The following is a 22,814-nucleotide window of genomic DNA, read 5'->3' as shown; positions in this document are numbered from 1 at the left end:
TATATTATTGACATATATTATAGGAAGTAGTAAAGTACAATAATGAGGCAGAGTACCATATAATTTCACGTGCATTAATTAATTAATTAAGCTAGTTTGATTGAATTTGAAGCTAAGTAGCCAAAAATAGAGAATAAATATTATGAGAGAAGCCCCAAGAAAATAAAACTAAAATTAAGGCTCCAATAAGTGATATAGATTAGAGGGAATGTTATGGCATTGGCAATGGTATGTTTGCTTTATATAATATTAATTAACAAATAAATATGATTTGTTTTATTGTTAATGCTGCAAATAAATATTAATAATTAAAACCAGTGAAAAAAAAATCTATGTCAGCTCAAAGTTCAAAAACAAAGGATTTATTAATTACGTTTATTAACTTTTACTCAACCCAGGAGACCACTGTATATTAACTATACCAAGTGACCAAAAAAAACTATATGAAAAGATCTTATAACAATTTTCTAAATTATATCATAAGGACTATCTTATATTAAATAATAATAAAAAGAAGATCTCCATTTAGGACTAAAACAAAATCATTATATTTATGTTAATCACTGAAAGTTCTAAAATTAGTCACAAAAATTGTATTTTCTTGTGATTGAAATTAGTACAAAAAAATGTATTTTAGTCCTAACATTTTTTTTTGAAAGCAATTAATGACAATAAAATAATCACAATGTCATAAAAAATATTCCAGAAATAAAAAGAATATCTTCTAACTAATTAAACAAAGTCTATTCACACTAAAAGCATGCATGCACAATCAATATCTATGAATAATGCAGATTAGAAAAACTCTTAAAAAATTGAAAACAAACTTATTATAACCTCTAACAATGATCTTAGAATAAGTATCTCTCATGGTAAACGCAATCTGCTAAACAAATTAATTTAGTCTAGTGATAAAATTATGATTATTATAGTAAAACAATGTGCTTGAAAATTTGTTTGTACTAATTAATTCCTTTAAAAGCTCTATAAGGCAAAAGTATTTTGATAGCAAATAAATAAAAAATATACATTTGTAAGGAAATATATATAAAAAGAAAAACAAGAATCTATTTATATAATAAAAATAAAAACACCATCAAGAACATAACTTAATTGTCTGCTCAAAATAATAAGAATAAAAACATTATCATCAAGGAATAATCACTTATTTGCTCAAAATAATATTAATAAGAATAAAGATACCCCATCAAGGAAAGAAAATAACTTATCTGCTCAAAATAATATTTGTTTATAATAAATATGTTTAGTCCTAACAAATTTGATTGTTATATATATTAGATTATGAACTAAAAGTATATTATATCAGTGATATACATATTTTGCCACTAATAAATATTAATTTTTAGTCAAAAAAAATTAATATAATTGTGAAAGAGAGCTGTTATTTTGATTTTTAATTTTTTTTTTAACTGGGAGAGATGTTATTAAAGAGTTTTTTTTTTCTTTTTGCTGAATAGTTCATGATAAATATATATAGTTGGTGTTTGATATCAGAGTCACTATATCTTTCATTTATTTGTACGATAGTATATATTATAGATTATTAAAACGATTCATTTATTTGGGAAATTAAAATTAATGTATATATATATAGCAGAAAAAACAATATTAGTAATGATAATATCTACATTACATATATATGTGTAGAGTAGAGACTAGAGAACATATATTGAAGGCTAATAATAGTAAATGTTATAACTCATAAGCGTGTGGACACAATGCCTTTCGGTGCTTTGCTGGTCCTGTCTTTGTCTTCTCCCTTCCTCTTAGTGCAATACAGTCTCATAACCCATGTGATATGCCCTTCCTTTCTTTCTTTCCTTTTTAAATTTATTTCATCCTCTTTTTTTACTACTTTTCAAACTTAATTAATTACCAATAGTATTACTATTATTACTACTAAAAAAAAGAGAGTGATATTTCAATAAATGTAAATTAAGTATAGTCAAGTAAATCTGCACCAGCTCCATATTGGTATGAGGTAGAATCTTTTTTTTTTTTTTTTTTTTCTTTAATTTCTTCATTTCATACATAATAAATCAGATCCAAATGTTCTTTTTCATGATTTTTACGTCATTTTCATTATTTTCCAATCAATGATATCTGGCATTTTAATTACATCATTATCATTACTATAATTTAAAGCTTATTATTGGTTCGTGTCGAATCAATATTGAAACTTACACTACCAATCTTATCAGCAATTAATTAATAAAGATAAAATAGAACACTCCGAACAAGCTCCAATTATTTTTCTTTGGTTAGGTTATGGGTTTTTTTTTTTTTATTTTTTACCAGGGAAATCTGACAAAACAAATGAGGAATTAGAGTTTAAATTAAATTAATATTGATTAACTAATAATTGATTATTGCAGTTTCTGACAAAACATAAAACGAGCTCATTGATGGGTCCTAATTTGGATGCAAAAAGTCAATGCTATTGATTTTGGGAAGATCGAAAGCATCTAATCCTCTATTCTGTCTTCCACTAATTTATTTGGTTTCCTCTCTTGTTTGTTGTACCTGTTAGTTACCTAATGCCAAACCCAAACAAATTTGGTTTTGCTTGCCCTTTAATAAAATTACATCACTTCTTTTTTTACCAATATAAATCAAAATTTTACACTCCATACTCCCTATATGAATGATCTTTACCATAATTAATATAAAATTGTAGAATTCATTTCGTAAAAGTTGTATGAAAGGTTTTTCTTATTAAAAAAAAAATACAAAAAGAGAATTTTCGTAGTATAAATATTTAAAGTTTTAAATAAGTAAAAATAATCATTAAATTTATACTAGTTACAAACTTAAATTTTTTAATATTTTATGACACAAATAATACTATTTTTTATTTGCAGAATATTTTACAAGATTGAAAAAGAGTAATATTAACTCAACTATAAACTCCCAACAATAATAATTAGACTACGGTTATGACCAATTGGCCCACTTATGATATAACAACTTGACTATTTTCTTCAAATCCAAATTCAAAGGCAGCAGCAGCCACTAGCCAGAACAACCCAGCTCATATAATAAATTATTACTATAATATTTACTGTAATTGCCTTTGCCATGTTTTGAATGTAGACTGGACCATAAATAATACAAAATACAATACAATTCTACGTTCACATTCAATCCAAACCTCCCTAATTATTATTTCACGCTCACGTGCCTCGCACGTGCCGCTTCATCTCTTGGCTACCAATATAGTACAGTGCCTATTATTAACCCTTATTATAACATGAGTGATCTAGTGTATATAATTAATCTACTTTCCTTCCCTCCTTTAGAATTTAATAATAGGATACGACAAAACTTGAAAATAATACCCTAAAGAGATATATAAATCAATTTTTCGTTGCTTTTTACACATGTTTTTTTGTACGGTGGAAATTTCTTCATCATTACTAAATAGTCACTTTCTACTACCATTAAATTTTTAATTGTGTTCTATTGTGGTCCCAATTAGTAATATTTGTTATTTGAGTATTCAAAAATCACCTCTTTTTTACTAGTTATTTTACATGTTTTTCTTCTGGTTATCTATATTAGAATATTTTATTTATGGAAATTATTTTCTAATTAAGGAAATGATTTTCTATTTAAGGAAATAAATAAATAATTGATTTTCTGTTAAATGAATATTTTATATTCATTGAATACGGAATAATCGATTATGTAATATTACATATATGGTCGAATTTATATTCATTACACGATTTGATTTCTGAATTAATTGTCAAAATATTCGACAATTAATGTGGCGCGAATGCGGATGGAGTATCTCACTGTAAATATAGGGTCTCGGTCAGAGCTCCTCGCTCATTACGTTCATAACGACAAATTCCATCTAAAGAGAGTTGAGAGAGCGAGGAAAGCTAAGATTACCCATGGTAGTCAATTTCCTTTGTAGATCAAAGCTTATGTGGGTTTGAAGCTCAAGATTCAATGGCTGGAGGTATTTCGATCCTTATATTCATATAGTGTATATGTTTATTTATTCCGCATGTTATATACACATACATATATTTCAGTTTATACATATAAATGTATAACAGTTGGTATCAGAGCGGTTTTTATCTCTGCCTTGATTTTAGTTTGAGTTTCATATATATATATATACTCGTATATACAGTGTTTATATATATATATATATATTTAATTCAGTGTTGATATATATATTTATTTTCGTTTGTGTATATATTTATATATTCATATTCATTCAATCCCAATTATATATATACATATATATTTTCGTAAATATATCTTGTTTATTCGTTCGGTTCGTATATATATATTCATATATATATATATATATTTTTTTTCTTCATTTCATTACGTATATATGTTGTATATATATATATTATTTATATATCTAAATGCTATATACAAATATATACATATATACATTTCATGTTTATATATATACATACAGTATTTTTATTTTTCTGTATATATATGTATATATATTTATTATATATATTGTATATGTATTAATACATTCATATATTAATATAGATTGTTCTAAGCATGAAAATCCACTTTGAAAAAACAAAGAAATCTCAAAATTATTTTTCAGAAAATTTTGGTGATTTTTAAAGTCTTTGTTTTATGTATTTTCGATGCATAAAATCTATATGAATGTCTTAATTTTGCATTTAGATTCATTTGGAATTGATTTCATGTTTTTTGGAAGTTTAAGGAAATTTTATCATGTCGTTTATGGCAGTGTATTTTTCAAAAAAAAAAAAAAAAAGGGAAAAAATTTCGATTTTTTTTTTATATATATATTTTTTATTTATTTGGAAATATAAATTATTCTCCTATTGTTAATTTAGTCAATAAATTACATTCATTAATTTCCATTTTTAATTTAATACATATATTTAGAATTAATATGTTATTTAGTATAAACTGAAAATGGAAATTTGTTTTAATATGGTAATTAATTACATGATTTATTTAGGCATGTAATAATTGTGCAATTTGTATAATTGTGCATTTAATTATTTATTACCAAATTTATGTAATTTATTGTTTAAATTAATAAAATTTGAAAAATGTTTGCCATTAAGTATAGTCTTTAATTTTGCATTTAATTCATTCCATATAATTAATTGTACTAATTTGTATAATTACCTTATTTATACAAATTAATTATTAGTATAAATATTTAAGATATTATATGGTCATAAATGCATAATTAATTATATATTATGGAATTAAGCATTTAATTTATTATCATACAATAATTGTATTAATTTGTATTTATTTGGCAAATTTATGTTTAATGCAATTAATTTAGATTTGTATGATTTAAATGCTATACATAAATTCCTTTTATAGTGCTAGATATATTTAGAAATATTCAAACATTAAGATAGGTTGAATATTTTATATAGCACATTAAGTTTCATAAAACTTCATAAAATTATTTATAAAATATTCATAAAACTTCCTAAAATGAATAAAATATGAATAAAATGTAAGTAATTTTGTGGTTTGACATAAGAAAACATGAATTTGGGACAAATGCTCATATCTAGAACGGTTTTTAATGATCTTCGGACGACCACCTTTAGGAGCATTAATCTCGGTGATTGTCTAATATGTTAATAACGAAATTACTTTTAGGTAGAGCCCGATACCTAATGTCGAAAGTAAAAATATAATTTTATATAATTAGGGAGTAGCCATAATACCTTTAATTATTTAAAATTTTATATTAATTAAAATTCACTCTAATGGACATAACATGTAATTAATTATATAGGTGTAATAATTTTACCCCTAAGAATTTTATGTTATTTATTAATTAGGATAATATGTGAAGTTAAATTCTCTTAATTTACCCTACAGGGAGTTATGAGGATTCAATTTTATAGTGTTATTACAAATTTAATTAAGATAGATAATAAACCTTCATTTTCCAAAACTAATTGTTTAATTAAATCTATCATAAAGTTCATCTAATTTTATTAAATTTAAAATTTAGCCCACGAGCAATTTTGGATTTAATAAAATTTTAATCTTCGGTTATACTTTGGTGTCGAGTGAACCACGTAATTTTAAATAATTAGGGAGTAGCCACAGCATCCTTAATTATATAAAATTATATACATTAAGTGGATTAAGATCACATAATGGACATGAATTATGTGAACATAATAATCTTACCCTACATGGATTTTATTATATTTACATAATTAATATATTAAATTAAATTCTCTTAATTTATCCCACAGGGAATTATGTAGATTTAATTTAATAATTTTATAATAAAGTATAAAATTTTGAAACATTTATAAATAATTAAGTGTTTCATACATTTCATTGAGATAGAAATATTAAACTTTAAGTTTTTCATAAATTGTGTAAATCTATCATAATCTACATCTAAATCTAATCTTATTAAATTAAAAATTTAGCCCAGGAGCAATTTTTGTTTAATAAGATTTCATATGTAAGCATGTTTATTCATTGGTAAAAACATGATTCATTTAAACCTCGAAACTTTATATGTAATTTAATTACATCACTTATTCATAAATTTCTTCCATACCGGTAGAAATTCCCAAAAAATTTATTCGATAACTTAATCTAAAATGTACGGTTTTTACTTTGTATAATTAAGAAAAATAAATCACACTTTATTATCACCAATAAATTTTAAGTTATTGTGTATGAATTCATTCTAATATAGTTAATGTGATTATTAACACATAGTGGATTATTTTAGATTGTTATTCCACATTCATAAATTTCTTGCAAGGTTTACAAATAAACTTAAGAAAGTCGATAGCTATTGAGCAAATCTTATCCACAGACAAGATAAGTTCTCACATTTAGAAGTTTAAGGAAGCAAGCAATATAGTAGTGGGCTTCGTTTTAAAATTGGCAAAGACCTTTATGTTCCAGATTCTATTGAAACTTGATTTAGACACATTAAAAGGTCTTTACTACAAATGATGTCACTCATAAAGATATGCAAGTTCAATCTGACAATAAGAAATGTGTTATTAATAAGAATTCTTCTACATTATAGCACCAAAAATTATGGAACATATCTCCATAAATAGAATAAATGTTAGTAAATGGTGGGGATCTTCATTACACTTGATTTTACTAACTTTATTTAGAACTTGTGTGAATTTCATTAAGAATATGTATTCCAACAAGTCAAAATCGGTGCATACTAGAATTCTATCATATTAGAAATCATACAAGTCAATTAATTTTGAAGACATGGACTCAAATTTTGCATCTCCTTTTTAACGATTACTCACATAAATAATTTTTCTACAAAAGTATAGATTTATATGTTTCAAAGACATTTAAATCTTAAGTAGAGAAATGGTGCATTTTGCATATTAAGATAGTGAGATCAAATATAAAATGGAGAATACTACATTAAAATTCGTGAGTATGGATAAACTCCCAGTGTATTTGTAAAGTTTCTTTAAAAGCATGGGTTCATTGCCCGATACATATGCTTGGTACACCCAAATTATAGTGTGTAACAGATTTAAGAAACTAAGCATTTTTTGGACATGGGGTGGAGCCTACATAGCAAACTCCAATCTTTCCTAAATCTTTGTCTATTGATACTCGACAATGGGGTGTACATATCGAATCGTGTTCTAACAAAGTTGTTTCTCGAACATATTTTGAGTTGTGATAAGGTTGAAAAGCAGAGCTTGATGACATGTACACATTTTATAAATACCCATATATAGTTAGAGTACAATTGTCAAAGAAAAGATCTGGGCCCTAAACCATAAATGAGCATATTTCATCTGAAAAGCTATAAGGTTTAAGGGTTACATATTTTATTATCCATCTCACAATACTAGAACTGTGGAATTAAGAATTGACTTGATCAGTGGGAGTGATCAATCTAGGAACCTAGTTTTAGAGAAAGATCATTCATATTTTCTCAAACTTCCACCTCAAGTGTTGGATTAATTATGATTCACAACAACCCATAAGGTTAATGGTTATTGAGAATTCATAACTAATCATTAATAATCTACAGGCCATTGATAAAATTCTAATAAGTTATGTTATTTAGTAATTGCTAAAATAACATGCATATTGAACCATTTGCTCTTTTAAGAGTTTGTTGGTCCATCCTTAAGATGACTTATTAGAACAATAAGATCAATATTTTCTAGTGATTACATTTTGTACAATAAGAGTTCAACTACAATATTAATTTGAGACACAAATTAAATTATAGAATGATAAAGAATTGAAGTTTTAGTACAATATGCCACGAATGAAGAAATGAATATCTTAAAGAGCAATAAAGTTTATCTTTAGTAAAGTTGCCTAATGGGGTGGAGAAAATTAATTAAGCATAGGTTTTTTCACCAATAATCTTCATTAGGCAACATTGAGAAACATAAAGATATAAAAGAATATTCATTGCTAAGAAGTTCATTTTGAACTAAGAATCAATAACAAAAGAGATTTACATTCTCACTTGTTTTTATAAATGATTCTATTATAGACGTTGGCATTTGTTGCTCGTTTGAATCAATTCCAAAGCAGTGAAGCTAGAGGAGAAGGTATACGGTACCATAAAATTTTTCCTATAATAGTGGTGAACATATGCAAGCTTAAGATGTCTACCTATAGATTAAAACAAACATCTCACAAATTGGTATTTTCATTATCTTTTCCTTTAGATTTGAAAAGAGAATTATGGAAATAATTATATACCAGAAGGTTAGTGGGAGTAATGTTTGTTTTATACGTAGACAATATGTTACTTGCAAATGATGATAAAAGTTTTCTATATAAGTTGAAATAATTCATATCTCAAATTATTATTTTGAGATAAGGAATATAAATAATATATATAATTTTAATTAATTAGAGAGTAGCCACAGCATCTCTGATTAAATAAAATTATGTATTATTCATCTGATATAACTTTTATCTTTAAGTGTGATAAATTCAACTCGAACTAGCATCTGAAAAATGATGTGGAGTGAGAATAAATTAAGAACATTCATTTGCTTCTATTTTAGAAGCCTAATGTATGCCTAAGAGTCTGAATAAGACTTTGCATTACATTTGTTTCAGGATCGTTAAGTAGTATCAGAATAACTAAAGTTAAGACCACTTTATTTTTCATACAAAGTGATGAGGTATCTTTAAAATACTAAAAATTATATTCATACATATTTTGTTAAGATGAATTGACCATACGGAAATATAGTTAACGATTAGATTCTAATGTACTTCATTGGTTGTATTGATTCACGTAAATCAATATTTTATTACGTCCTTAAGATTACCAGTAAGTTATATTGTAGAGAATCTTGATTGTTATTTCCCTTAGAAGTCACATTCATTTATTGTTTTGAGGATACATCTCGTATGATGTATTATAGAGTTTCATAGTAGGCACAGAGTTCGGAATTACGGTTTCATTAGGCCATTAAGAAAATTTTGCGATAAATTCGGCTACGATATTTATGGCTAATAACTCTAAGAGTCTTGGTCGAAGCTAGCATATCGACATTAAGTATTTAGCCATAAAAAGGCGTGATAAGTGGTCATTAATCACGCATGGCCCAGTTGGGTGATCGCATAGATCCTTGACTAAAGGCATGCCGCAACACAAATTCAAGGATCATAAAGTAAATATGGGATTCAGTTAACCCATATGCAGTTTTTTTTTTATTTGTACAACCAAAAATTATTTTATGAAACTCTAATTTCGATATTTTCTCATATTTATGTGCACCTTAATTTCATCTGAGAAAATTATCGTAAGAGGACCTGAATAAACATAAGGGTTGGGGTTTATTCGCTTAAGTACATTGCCACATAAAGTACATTGTTATATAGTAAATGTATTGTAATACATGGAAGATAATACTCGATTCATAATGAGGACATGTCGCTATGATTCGTATGTTTATTATATAATGAGGAACGTTGGGTTTGAATATTTTAGTTTAAATGCTGACCAAGTGGGAGAATATTAGAATATTTTATTTATGGAAATTATTTTCTAATTAAGGAAATGATTTTCTATTTAAGGAAATAAATAAATAATTGATTTTCTGTTAAATGAATATTTTATATTCATTGAATCTTGACAAAATCAATTATGTAATATTCTATATATGGTCAGATTTCTATATTCATTACCTGATTTGATTTCTGAATTAATTGTCGAAATATTCGACAATTAATGTGGCGCGAATCTTGATGGAGTATCTCACCTATAAATATAGGGTCTCGGTCCCCGAGGCTCCTCACTCATTACGTTCTGCATAATAAATTCCATCTAAAGAGAGTTGAGAGAGCGAGGAAGCCCGATTACCCATGGTAGTCAATTTCCTTTGTAGATCAAAGCTTATGTGGGTTTGAAGCTCAAGATTCAATGGCTGGAGGTATTTCGATCCTTATATTCATATAGTGTATATGTTTATTTATTCCGCATGTTATATACACATACATATATTTCAGTTTATACATATAAATGTCTAACAATCTAAACATGTTTGATATCTCATTTCTTGGCATTTGATAAAGTTCACTATAAAGAAATATTATTTAAAGTAGAATGAGAAATAAAATTCCATTCTCTTTTCAAAAATAGAATATACTTGTCTTGCAATAGATTATAGAGATACAAATAAAACTAATATAATACGGTAAAAATGAAAGTAATAAAACCGTAAAATTTTAAAGTTTTGGACTAAATTGTCCCATTATGTTATAAAAAAAATGTAAATACGTGAGAATTTGTAATTTTCTATATAAATTGGCACGTGGGATATATTACACATATATATATATTGATATTATTTAAAATGTAAAAAAGAAAAGGTATAAAATTAAAAAGGTGAATATTTGTCTAGTCCGGTGGCCTGGGCTGGTTATGGTGGTGGGCCCTTAAAGGTTAAACTTATAGACTTAAGGGCCACGGTATAAGCTGGACTAACAGGCCCAGCATCCTTAAATTAAGAGGTCGGTCTGCATTTTGTGATAATTATTAGACTGAGCAGAGACTCACTAATAAAATGTACAAAAATTCAAACAGCCAGACAAATTAAATTAACCAAAAAAAATAAACAAGAAAACGACTTCAAAAGAATATATAGGTACGTATCCATAGATATTTAATATACTATAAAAATCAAAGAAAATTGTTTTATGTATTTCTATATTTGGTTGTGGAGAAAGTAGATGAAGATGAGACCAGAGTTGAGTAGTACACAATTATAAATAGAGAAGAGATGAACATGACACGTCACCTGATGAGCTCTAATAGTAGGATAGGATAGGACCATTGAACAAACACATAGCATTCATATTTCAAAAAATAAAGAAACCTACAGTTTTTTTTTTTAATGATTATTTGATTAATATATATTTGAAAAAAGAGAGTAAAGTTGGGTTACTCTTTATTATTGTCCTTAAATAAAAATTTATCAAAAATTCTAATAATCATGTGTCCATATACTCTCTATCACACACTTTATTTTCGTTAAAATAACATAATTTTGTGAAGAAAAGGAAAAAGCTTAACAAAAAATAAGCCCCAGCTGTCCACGTCTCGAATAGTCGAATAAGTGGATTTTGTGGGCCTTATCCCTGACGTAGTCCAAGTACTGCTGCCATATATCGCTCTACAGTGTGGTCTGGTCCTACATTTGGGCCTTCAAGGCCTGCTTGGCTACTTTGTTGTGTTTTCATTTTACTTTTTTCAAATTTATCAGCAAATAACTTTACAAAATTCCACGTATTTACGGCAAAGTTACATTAGTTATTTATTACCTTTGTTGAATTTAAGTATTTACGTTGTCTTTTTAGTGGTGAAGTAAAATTACTTCGTTTATAAATATTAAGAAAAATGACATAAATTACTATTTTTTAGTAAAATTTTATTAAAGAAATAAAATCACATAAATATCTAAACAACATAAAAATAAATATACAAATAACAAAATAATAAAAATACAATATAAACATACATCAAAAAACTATATTTTCTATAAAAAAAAATCTTAAAAACTATAAAAATATTTAAAATTCCATATAATTATATTTTTGTATATTTATAAAATCATCCCTAATTATTAACTATTCAGATCATTCTTTTGCCGATACAAATATTATTATATTTGTAATAGTTAAGTACTCAAATTATTTTTAATACTGTGTTTATGCGTTGAGTACTTTCACAACAAGAAAAATAACTTTGTACTAGTGCCAAAATATAATAATTTGATTAATTTCTCCTCTAAAAAATTAATTTGTATTACAAGGTTATAATTAAATACTTTTTTCACCGCAAATATCCTTTCTTTTTAATTTAAACATTCAAAAACATGATCCTCTAAAAACTAATGTTGAAAAAAGAGAAGAAGATGAAGAATCAAAGTTAGGTAGGTATTTAGTTATTAGTTATCAAAAAAAAAAAAAGTTAGGTAGGTATTTTTCTTCTAACTTGATTAAAGGTAGGAAAATTTAGATTTTCCCTGCTGACATCTTACTCATTACAGTAAAGTATTAATAACTAGGCACTTAAGTATCTTGTTTTTGTTTTACTCACGTTTGGTTGGAGGTAATAAAATGGAATAAAAAAAAATGAAACAATTTTTATTCTATTCTTTTGTTTGGTTGCATATTAAAGCATTAGAATATTATTCTTCAATGCACGGGAAGAAAAAATTTAATAATTTTGTTTATCAATTTTTTTATGTATATTTTAAATTTTATTCCATTCCCTTACTATTCTTATTCTTATGGTCATTTTCATTCTTATATTTTCAATCCTACTAAGTCACTTAAGTGTTTAAATATTGAAGTTAATCATGTTCTTGTGTTGACATCATCTAAACGTGTAACACAATTACCAAGAATAAAAAACACAGTTTGGATAACATAATGCTGAAATTATATTTCACCATTTTTACTTTTTTATTAGTTCGTAACCAACACATTTTTGTTTTGAGTTTCTCTTCAAGTCGAAGATATATTTTTTAAAATTTGAATGCTTTGAATAATGAAGTTTGCTAACTTAGAATTCAATCCCATTATTATTATTTATTTACATTATGCACTAATTAAAGTAAAATCCTTACCAATATATATGGGGCCAAACCCATGTTATTATATTACCCCAAAAAAGAAATGTTCAGCTATGAAATTGACATCTTGAAATTTCCACTTCTTCTATGGAATTGGTGCTAAGGGGTCCAACCATATATGAGTCATTGTCATTTGGGATCATCAATCGGAAATGGGGTCCACCTCCACGTCTCAAAGATGATATATACGAGTGGCTTCTCTAACCTTTCAAATTCTCCAAAAGGGCATATATGCATGCATGCCTTTCACTATCATTATAAATAAAGTTTTTATTAGAAAAAAAAAAAGAAAGAAACCCATTTGTTAATACTATCTCGCAAATTATTAAACTAGTTGAGGGGCTAATCACATTATTCTTGTAATAATTTCTTATCAGCAAGGACAAATCTTATTTTGGGGGCACATATATATGAGTTATATGAGACTTTGAAAGCTTATCCATAACCACAATTAAAAGAATAAGAGAAAGAAAACGACCTCTTTCTCTTGTAAGGAGCTTATAGTTGCATGTGTTTGTGTATATGAATCGGTTATGAGTTATCCATTTTCTCAAAGCCATGTGTTTTCAAACTAAATGTTGCCCAACTGTAGAGGATAAAGGGATAGGCCCAATTATCTTATTTTTCTTTATTAAGTTTCCCAATAACAATAAACCTTTGCAGAATTGGATAGCTTCGCATTGAAGTGCAAGGAAACTAATTAACTAACAATATGGGATTTTTTTAAAAATATTTATTTTATTTAAAGGGAAATTGAGTATTTGAGTGGGGGGAAAAAGGGTCACGTTATCTTCTTTTTGAGGATTGAATTGCCACACATATATTCTTAGAGAAGAGAAGACACCAATATCACAAAACTATAGGCCATCTGTGGTGACGTCCCTACACAATCCAATACATGTTTATATATATATATATATGTGTGTGTGATGGTATGAGTCCTCAAATTTTGCCTTATCCATTGTGTTTGTAAAGATATTTGCTATATGTATTAATTGTTGCTCAACAATTAATTGCTAATAATACCAAAAGATAGGAGTACTAGAGACTAGATTCTTTTGAACATTGAAAGTTATAAACTAACTTTTTCATTGCCTTTTCTAAAAAAAACCATTGATTGTATGTTCCTATTTGTTGACCTATATATTATGGTACATGCCCAGGTTTAGGCCTATTACTTCAACTTTAGTGATAATTGATGTGTTTGATTATCTTAAGATTAATTCATGTGTATTAATAGAAAAAGTAATTTACAGCAACCTACACTACAGTCTACATATGACTACAAACATATACATGCTACACAACAATGAACAAACCAAGAGATGAAGATGACACATCAGCATGCAAAAGTGGGACCATGGACCTATAATGAGATTGTGACTCAGCAGCAAAAGAATTGTATAGCTATATAGTATGGTTTTTAACTGGGATATAAGTGGATTGATTTATATAATTTGAGGTTATCTTATTTTCTGTATTATCTATTTTATGGATGAGTTTGCCAGTTGTCAAACATGTTAACATCAACAATAAGTGTATTTCCTTTCAAAAAACAATGTCATATATATTGTTCAATTGACTTTTTGTATTTTCTTTTCCATAAAAATACATTTATTTACAACAACAAAAGAATATTTATTTATAATTTAATATGAATACTCACTCAAATCATTTGAAAGTGGATGTGTGGGGTTGAGTGTTTTTTTTTTATTTATTTATTTATTTATTTATTTATTTTTTTGTACGTATGTTGGAGAATTACTCTCATCATCAAATATACTGCGGTCAAAGAAAAGTAAATAACACAACTAAATTAACAATAATCATCATCAAGCATGATATAAAATTATAATTAATACTACAAATTCTGTTATTATTATGAGGTAATAAATTCGAATCGGACATTAATATGCCCTTTTTTCCTTATAGGTTTAATTAAGTGCAACTGTACAGTGTACATTATTTGTTTGTCTTTATTCTCAATTCTAATATATAGCACACAACTCACTTGTATATGTTCATGTATATTTTTTCTTCTTCTTTCTGAATAAATTCTCATTTAAATATGATTTTCTCCCAGGTGTGTTGTCCGATTTTCGGGTTTATCTCTAAATGCTTAGCAATTTTTTTTTTTTCTAATCTTGAAAAAGTAAATGTTGTAAACAAGTTTTTGTTCATTCTCATTGCTTTTCATATGTTAAGGCTTCATCAGAATAATCCATATAAAAAATAATTAAAAGCTAATTTCAAATCATTCATTAATTTGTTTAAACTTTTTCTTAATAATTACATATTGAATGAATGAGTGTTTCAATCAATCAATTAGTATGGTTTTTCTTTTCCTCATTAAAAAACATTTATTTGAATTAAAGAATTATAATAAAAATTCTACGAAATTAGCTTTAAAATGGCAAATGTAGGAAGGGTATCAGTCCATCCTTCAGCAGCCTTTATTAATCTAGGTGCCGTTTGGTAACACTTTTCTTTTCTAATTTTTTAATCATAAAATGAAAATAAAATTTTTGTTTTTCAATTTTAAAAACAGAAAACAAAAGTGTGTTCCGTAAAGTTCATTTTTATTTTCATTTTTTTTATTTTATTTATGTCGGGTCTAGGTTCGGGGTCGAATTCGGATCCGGGTCAGAGGTCGGGTTCACCACAAGAGCCGTGAGAGAGGATTTGGGTCCGGGTCTTATCGGAGTCCAAAATATTAATTGAAAAAAAAAATTTAAAAAAATATTGAAAGTGATTGTTTTTTTGTTTTTAAAATTTTGATTCTCAATTAAAAAATTAAAAAGCAAAAACAGCTTTATAGAACATGTTTTTAAAAAATATTTTCACTTTTTTAATTTTAAAAACAAAAAACTGCTTAAAAAATGTTTTCACTTTTCTAATATATTTGAATTAGAGAATTATAATAAAAATTCTACAAATTAGCTTTAAGATGGCAAATGTAGGAAGGGTATCGGTCCGATCCTTCAGCAGCCTTTATTAATTTAGTTGTTTAATAATATCTGAAAAGAGAAAAATAGTATATATATTTGAAATAATGGCCTTAATTTATTTCTTTAGTTTAATTTATATAAATTCTTCCTTAATGCAGAAGATATTTGTTCTTTGAATACAGACTCCAAAGTTTTGATTGGTAATCATTTCGTTGTTTGTGGGAATATATGCCCAACAATATTACAATTTCCCGTCATTTTTTATTCAGCAATTATATTATCGTGCAAGTAAAGTGTGACTACATTATAAATTGATTATTAATCATAACATTTTCAATCGTATAAAATTCAACTTAGTAACACTCATATATAATTGCTCTTTTTGCCTAATTTATACCACTCACATTAGCTTCTTAAATATTATACAAAAGAATGAGGAAACGAAAGATGAATTAAGTTAAAATATTTTAAAGAAAAGATATTCTATATTTTGTAGAATAATTGTAGCAAAAATGTGAACATTTTGCATTTTACAAAAATTGATAAAACACTATTTTTTTTTTAGATAGATGATATATAAAGCATATTTAATTTCTTAATATTTTGTAGAAACCCAACTGATTTGGGACACCTTTATAGAAGATGAATAAAGAATAAGTGCTAAAATTTGATGTTGTAGAGTAAAATTTAGGCCACCAAATTTACTTACTGCAATCAATCATGCATTGCAGATCCAACTAACTAACCCCTATAAATAGTCTGATCATTATCTTAGTACTTCTCTGGTGGCTGCTGGGTTGGTTTGGGAAGAGATGGCATGGGACCAATCCAAAGACAATGTGTAGTTAGGTATCAACATCACATTCACAACCATTAATCCTAGGGACCATAGGGGGATATGGTATGTTGTATGTGGACTAAACTGTACCAAACCACCCAAGATTCCACAACAAACTCTTGACCTGTGGTTCATTGAAGCTCCAACCATTTCATTTCATCTAAAAGTGTTTACACTATTATCTTACTAGTTGTGGCCCAATCCCATCAATCCCTACCTTTTAGGTAAGTTTTTCCAGGTATAAAGCATCATGCTCTTTTTCATTAAATATATTGGCTAATAATTTTTCCCCCGAAATTTTCACATATACCAAATCATGCCCTCTGAATTTTTTTGGCCGTTAAAAATTGTCCATGAACTATTGAGATTGTTAGATTTAAGGACTTTTGTCTAATTTCATTCAATTTTACTGTTTCAGTGATTGTTCATATACTAAATCATGCTCCCCAGACTTTGATATCTACCAAATCATGCCCCTCAAACTTTGATATGTACCAAATCATGCCTCCTGAACTTTTATCCATGTTAGAATTTTTTTACTAAAATTAGAGAAAAATCCTTAAATCTAACAATCTTAATAGTTCAGGGAGAATTTTTAACGGCCAAAAGAATTTAGGGGCATGATTTAGTACATGTTAAAGTTTGAAGGGAATTGCTATTTGCATGAAGAAAAAAAATATCTTTATTCCTTCAACCTTACATCTCAACTCTATTGTTGTGTAATGATGAAGCTTAAATTGAGCTGAACCAAAGCCTGTTTATCAAACAGACCAGCACTTTTCTTAATTGGTAGCAGGGTGTGATTTTCAAAAGAGTGTCATCAGTTGTTGTTGCTCAAGGCTGGTGTGAGTTCAAATCCTTACTTTTGAGAAACAGTTACAACAAACAAATATGTATAGATATATAGAGCTATACATTACATTAAGACACTTTTCCGGTATATTTTAAACTTGGACCATATTACTGGCTACAGAAAGTAATAGCTGAGCAGGCTAGATTGGGCCTTGATAGAGTGTCTATAGTCTTTGGGCTCACTAAACCTGTTCATAGTCCAATTGTTTCTTGCTGATAGGGTCTGTCTGGGTTTTGTAATGGGCTTTTTAAGGTTGATATGCATTATGCAATTTTCATACACAAGATGCTACACCTATCATACATTCATGACAATGTACCTAGTTTTATGAGTACATCTAATATTTTGTAGTTCTATCCAAATTCGATTCATTTATATATTTAATGGTCGATCAGTTCTATCCGTTAAATGTATTTCATATATATTTATTACATTAATTCAAAATTAACCAATATTTTATACCTAATATATTGTAGATTGAATCGCTGCCATCCAATTTTTTTAGATTCAATCCAATCCATTCTAATAAAAAAAAAATTAATCATAAACATATATATATATTTTAAGTATAACAATATAAAATCTAACTACTTATATAAATAAAAAATTCTATTGCGGATAAGTAAGTTAGCCTATCTCGCTAGAATTAAGAGCATTTGTGCGAGGAGTGTTTTGAGAGAGGTAGCCCCCTTTGTGGCTACTTTCTAGACTTTGTTTGGTTTTGTTCAATCACACCTTCTAACTTATCAAAAAAAAAAAAAAAAAAAAAAAAAACTATTCATCCAAACTAAATAAAAATACTAATGAGTTCAACTAAATACTATGAGCTCGTTTGGAACGTCGTATTGTATTGTATTATATTGAATTAAATTATATATCATATTTTTATATAATACTATGTTAAACTTTAATTTATACTAAAATATTATATATTTAAGTGTCTATAAAAGTTAATACCACATATAGTTTTACATAAAAATATTACATATAATACAATTCAATATAATACAACACAATACAATACGACCTAATACGGCGTTCCAAACAAGCCCTAAATGTATTAGATTTTTGGAGACCCCATCCAACATCCGATCTAATCCAATTAGATATTCAAAAATAACATGCAATCCAATCCGATCACAATTAATATGCAATGTTTGACAGTCGATTGTAATTGGATTTGATCGATTTATACACAATCCTAAAAACAATTTTATTTTGCAAGTGAAACAAATTATTGCTAAATTAAGATCAGAGATTAGCTAAACTCAAAATTTTACATATCTTTTTGTTCAAAGTACAGATTTAGCATACTGTATGAGGTACAACAACTATTTATAACATGTACACCAAAAGTATTAAGGCAAAACTGCATTTCATGAAAGCCTTGGTGCAATACTGTCCGCGCTTTTGCCTGCCAATAACAAATAAAAGCAGATTGTTTGGTCACAGTGTAACAATGTTTATCTAGGCCAGAAAAGAAGGATACTTCACTCAACTACAAATGGGGTAATTTTAAGATAACACAGGGAGAGTTATAGCTCATGTGCTCAGAATCAAACTACAATGCAGAGGTGCAACATGGGAAATAATAAGGTCATGGAAATATAGCAACCACAGGCAAAAATAGTGGAGAAAATGATTAGCAACTTACCGACTGATTCCTCCAAAATCAACTGCGTCGAGGAGTCAGTTGAGAATCCAATCTTAACCATAATTTCGTCCAACCGTTTTGCATTCGTCAGGTAGAGATACCCAATCTACAAATACGAGGAGCAATTAGATCGGTGAAAAGTTAAAAAAGTCTCTACTTCCTAGGGAGTACAGACTTGTGATTTCTCTGAACAAATCCTTAATTACTTACCACTAGCTGTTCTCCGTACATATTACTATGTATTAAGCCCAATGACATTAATTAGATAAAATAGTTCCCCATAATACTTTCATAGGCCCATTAACAGTACAATTTTTTTTCCCTATTCTCATTTTCTTCTGGGAATATAGCACAATCAAATTATCTACTAGATAGCAAATAGTGTTCAATAAGAACCGCAATCCACATAGTATACAATTTTTAAAAGGATAACAATATATCAGTCAAATTTACAGCTAACAACAAACAACACCATCGCTATTTAATATAAAATAGGCCATAAGAAGCCTTGCGAAAGTGGGAACTTACTAATGTTTCTAGTGAAGATGCTCTATTGTAAACTGCTACACCTGCACGCTTTTTTGTCCGTGTTTTTACTGAATTCCCAATATTCTTTCCCCACCGAAGAACATCCCTGCAGCAAGTATTTACAAGTCTAAGTAGAATATCTCCAATAAATTATGGTATAGGAATTATTTCAATACAATACGTAACCCATATAATTCTTCTTCGGTAACCCATCATGGCAGCATAGTATAATATTGTCTCTCCAATTGGTGAAACATGGAAAAAGGCGAAGATTTTAAAATGGTGCATAGAAACAACTCAACAGGTACTTCCAACATCAACAGGACAATATTTCTAAACTGCAGAACCGGAGACATACAAATCAAAAACTCTTCAATGTAGCGTAATAAGGTAAGGGAACTTTTAAATGAGACGGTTTAGATTAGATATTTTAGTATATAGAAAAGAAAATAGTGAATGCTTTTAGATTTAAGCCCAATTTACTTAGGTCACTTTAAAAGGAAAAACAAAGGCAAGCATAGCATAAGGAAGCCATACATCTATCTCTACTTGATATCTTAGAAGACAAAGATCATATTAAGAGCCTTTTTTCAATTTTTAACAAAAAGAGAGTCTTAAATCTTCTACTAACCTTTCTTGTTGTGTTAGGTAATTATCACTGAGAAGTTTCTGAAGCAATGCATCCTGATATGATAAAAAAGTTAATTCAATTACTTCCAATAAAAAGATAAATAGCCAAAAAAATAAATGCAAGGCCATAATCGAATGGTTTTAATAGTTTTTCATACTTGGGCTTCACACCGTACAACTGCCATCACACGATCATTGAATTCTTCAATACTCAGGGGAGGAAACAAGAAATGCCTGCGGGCATATAGCTGCATATTTAGCAAATCTTGATATTAGTAAGTTAATTCACAAGAAATACTAGTTAAACAAAAACGTTATATTGTATCAGAAAAAACAAATCTGATACTGTGCACTTCAGTCACTTATTATGATGATTTCAAAGGAGAGTCAGTACATTAATTAAGACTTTAAGTTGAATATAAACAGACCTCGTAAATGCAATCGCCAAGATATGCTAATGCTGCTGCATTGTAAATGGAACGAGGCTTCTTCACTTTTGGAGGACTAGGCAACCACCTTTCATATCCCAAGTATAAATCATCCGTTTTGGTCATTTCTGCAAAATGAAAACCCTATTCATAAACAAGGAACAATTTATTGAAAACCCAATTACCATATCCATAATCAAAATCAAAATCTCATTATAGCTTAGAGGGGAAAATAATAATACAACGATATTCTTAAAACCCAAAGAGAACCCCTAAAACCCCACTTGACGCAAGTAAAAACGAAACTAGCTGTAAAAATTCAACATCCTCCGAAGGCTAAGAAAATAATTCCTCGGCAATTTTTGAAGTGACCAAACAGAATTACAAACATGAAAGTTCAGAAAAAGCATAAACCTTTGCTAAAGCGAAGTGGGTTTATATGGTTAAGGAAGTACCTTGAGGCGGTGGAACCGGTGGGCGCTTGAGAATTTCGGAAATGGAATCGACCATTCGGGCGGTTGAAGCAGTTAAGGTGACAGTCGGGGGAGGGTTTTTGGAGACGGGAGGGGTTTTCTTGGGGTTTTTGGGGGCATTGGGGTTGTAAGAAACCATTTGTTGAGTGTCCCATGAAGCCCTAAGTCTCAGTCCGAAAGTTAAGGAAGACGAGGAAGAAGAAGAAGCCACTGATAAGGTTTGCATGTCTCTAGTAGCGTCTCTAAGTTAAGACTGCTTTGCTTCAAGTCTCAGACTCTTCAGTCAGGGTGTTTGTTCTTTCTCTCTTTGCCAAAATATCCTGAACAATGCACGACATGTCGTTTCACTGTTAAATAACCAATTTTGCCCTTTTTAATTTTTTCTGCATAACTATAACGATGGTTACAAATATTCTACAGTCCACACCCTCTAGTTAGTAGGTAGGTACATTTGATTTTTAAAATTAATTTACTTATAATAACTATGAGCTATAGGAATGTTAATGGGGCGGGTCGGATACGATCAGGCTACGTCAGACACGATCCAGTTATGTACGGATGCATACCTTGCCCCGCCCGGCGGATCGGATACTCGGATCGGATACGATCGAGCCGTCTTATACGGATCGGATCGTCCGAGCCCAATTTTTTTTTTTTTTTTTTTAAAAAAAAAAAATTATTTTCTATCTAAATTTATAATTTTTTTTTCCAAAATTTATTTGTTTAAGAACTAATAATACATCATTTTTTTTCTTATATATTTTTATTTTATTTGTCAAAATCAATAAAAAAAATATATCAAATTCATAAAAATATAATTTTACTATTGAAAAATTAAAAAATTTACCAAATTTTAGAAATTCCACTAATATAATCATCAATAATAATGTAGTATGATGATTACATGAAATAAATCTCCTCTAAAAAATACATGAAATTAACTATAAACTTTTTATATGTTGTTCTTCTAGTCTTCAAGATTTACTGTGTACGACTCCTGCAAAAAAATAAATATGTTAAAAATAAAAGTATAATTTAATTTATAAATTTTAAAAATGAAAACAATTACCATATTCGGATCTACATCATTATCTTGATCATTTACGGTAATTAGTTTAGTTTTTGTGCCTGTAAAAAAAATTATTAAAATAATATAATAAAACAACTCTTAATTAATGTATAAACTTATATAATAAGAAATAAATAATTATACCTTGTTTGTCAATTGCCAACCAACTTTGAGTACAGACCAATGCCTCTAAAGTAGTAGGATGAAGTCTTGCTCGATGTGGACTCACGTGTCTACCACCGATC

General features: G+C 27.9%; 1 protein-coding gene and 2 long non-coding RNA genes across 3 annotated transcripts; 1 reads left to right on the top strand and 2 right to left on the bottom strand.

Annotated features, from left to right (window-relative positions):
- Positions 1 to 12,941: 12,941 nt before the first annotated feature.
- Positions 12,942 to 14,026, bottom strand: LOC133033542 (uncharacterized). Its single transcript, XR_009685660.1, has 2 exons — positions 13,627 to 14,026; positions 12,942 to 13,397 (listed from the first exon to the last, which is right to left on the bottom strand). It is a non-coding gene; the product is annotated as an uncharacterized LOC133033542 (long non-coding RNA).
- A 2,144-nt stretch (positions 14,027 to 16,170) lies between these two features.
- On the top strand, positions 16,171 to 18,196 carry LOC133033541 (uncharacterized). Its single transcript, XR_009685659.1, has 2 exons — positions 16,171 to 17,158; positions 17,353 to 18,196. It is a non-coding gene; the product is annotated as an uncharacterized LOC133033541 (long non-coding RNA).
- An 802-nt stretch (positions 18,197 to 18,998) lies between these two features.
- Positions 18,999 to 21,822, bottom strand: LOC115708328 (uncharacterized). The gene is made up of 7 exons (XM_030636568.2): positions 21,483 to 21,822; positions 21,028 to 21,155; positions 20,758 to 20,847; positions 20,601 to 20,653; positions 19,970 to 20,075; positions 19,442 to 19,547; positions 18,999 to 19,201 (listed from the first exon to the last, which is right to left on the bottom strand). Exons 1-7 carry the CDS (start codon positions 21,724 to 21,726, stop codon positions 19,164 to 19,166), a joined length of 765 nt encoding a protein of 254 aa, XP_030492428.1. The 5' UTR covers positions 21,727 to 21,822; the 3' UTR covers positions 18,999 to 19,163.
- Between the last annotated feature and the right edge of the window lie 992 nt (positions 21,823 to 22,814).

Source organism: Cannabis sativa, chromosome 1, assembly GCF_029168945.1.
Source record: "Cannabis sativa cultivar Pink pepper isolate KNU-18-1 chromosome 1, ASM2916894v1, whole genome shotgun sequence".
Lineage (NCBI taxonomy): Eukaryota > Viridiplantae > Streptophyta > Magnoliopsida > Rosales > Cannabaceae > Cannabis > Cannabis sativa.
This window is presented reverse-complemented; position numbering and strand designations above follow the sequence as displayed.

Coding starts and splice junctions, on each gene's coding strand:
- LOC115708328 (XM_030636568.2), bottom strand. CDS start 21,726: ATGCAAACCTTATCAGTGGCTTCTTCTTCTTCCTCGTCTTCCTTAACT. Junction 20,654..20,757: donor TTGTACGGTGTGAAGCCCAA/GTATGAAAAACT, acceptor TTATCATATCAG/GATGCATTGCTTCAGAAACT. Junction 20,076..20,600: donor TACCTAACACAACAAGAAAG/GTTAGTAGAAGA, acceptor TACTTGCTGCAG/GGATGTTCTTCGGTGGGGAA.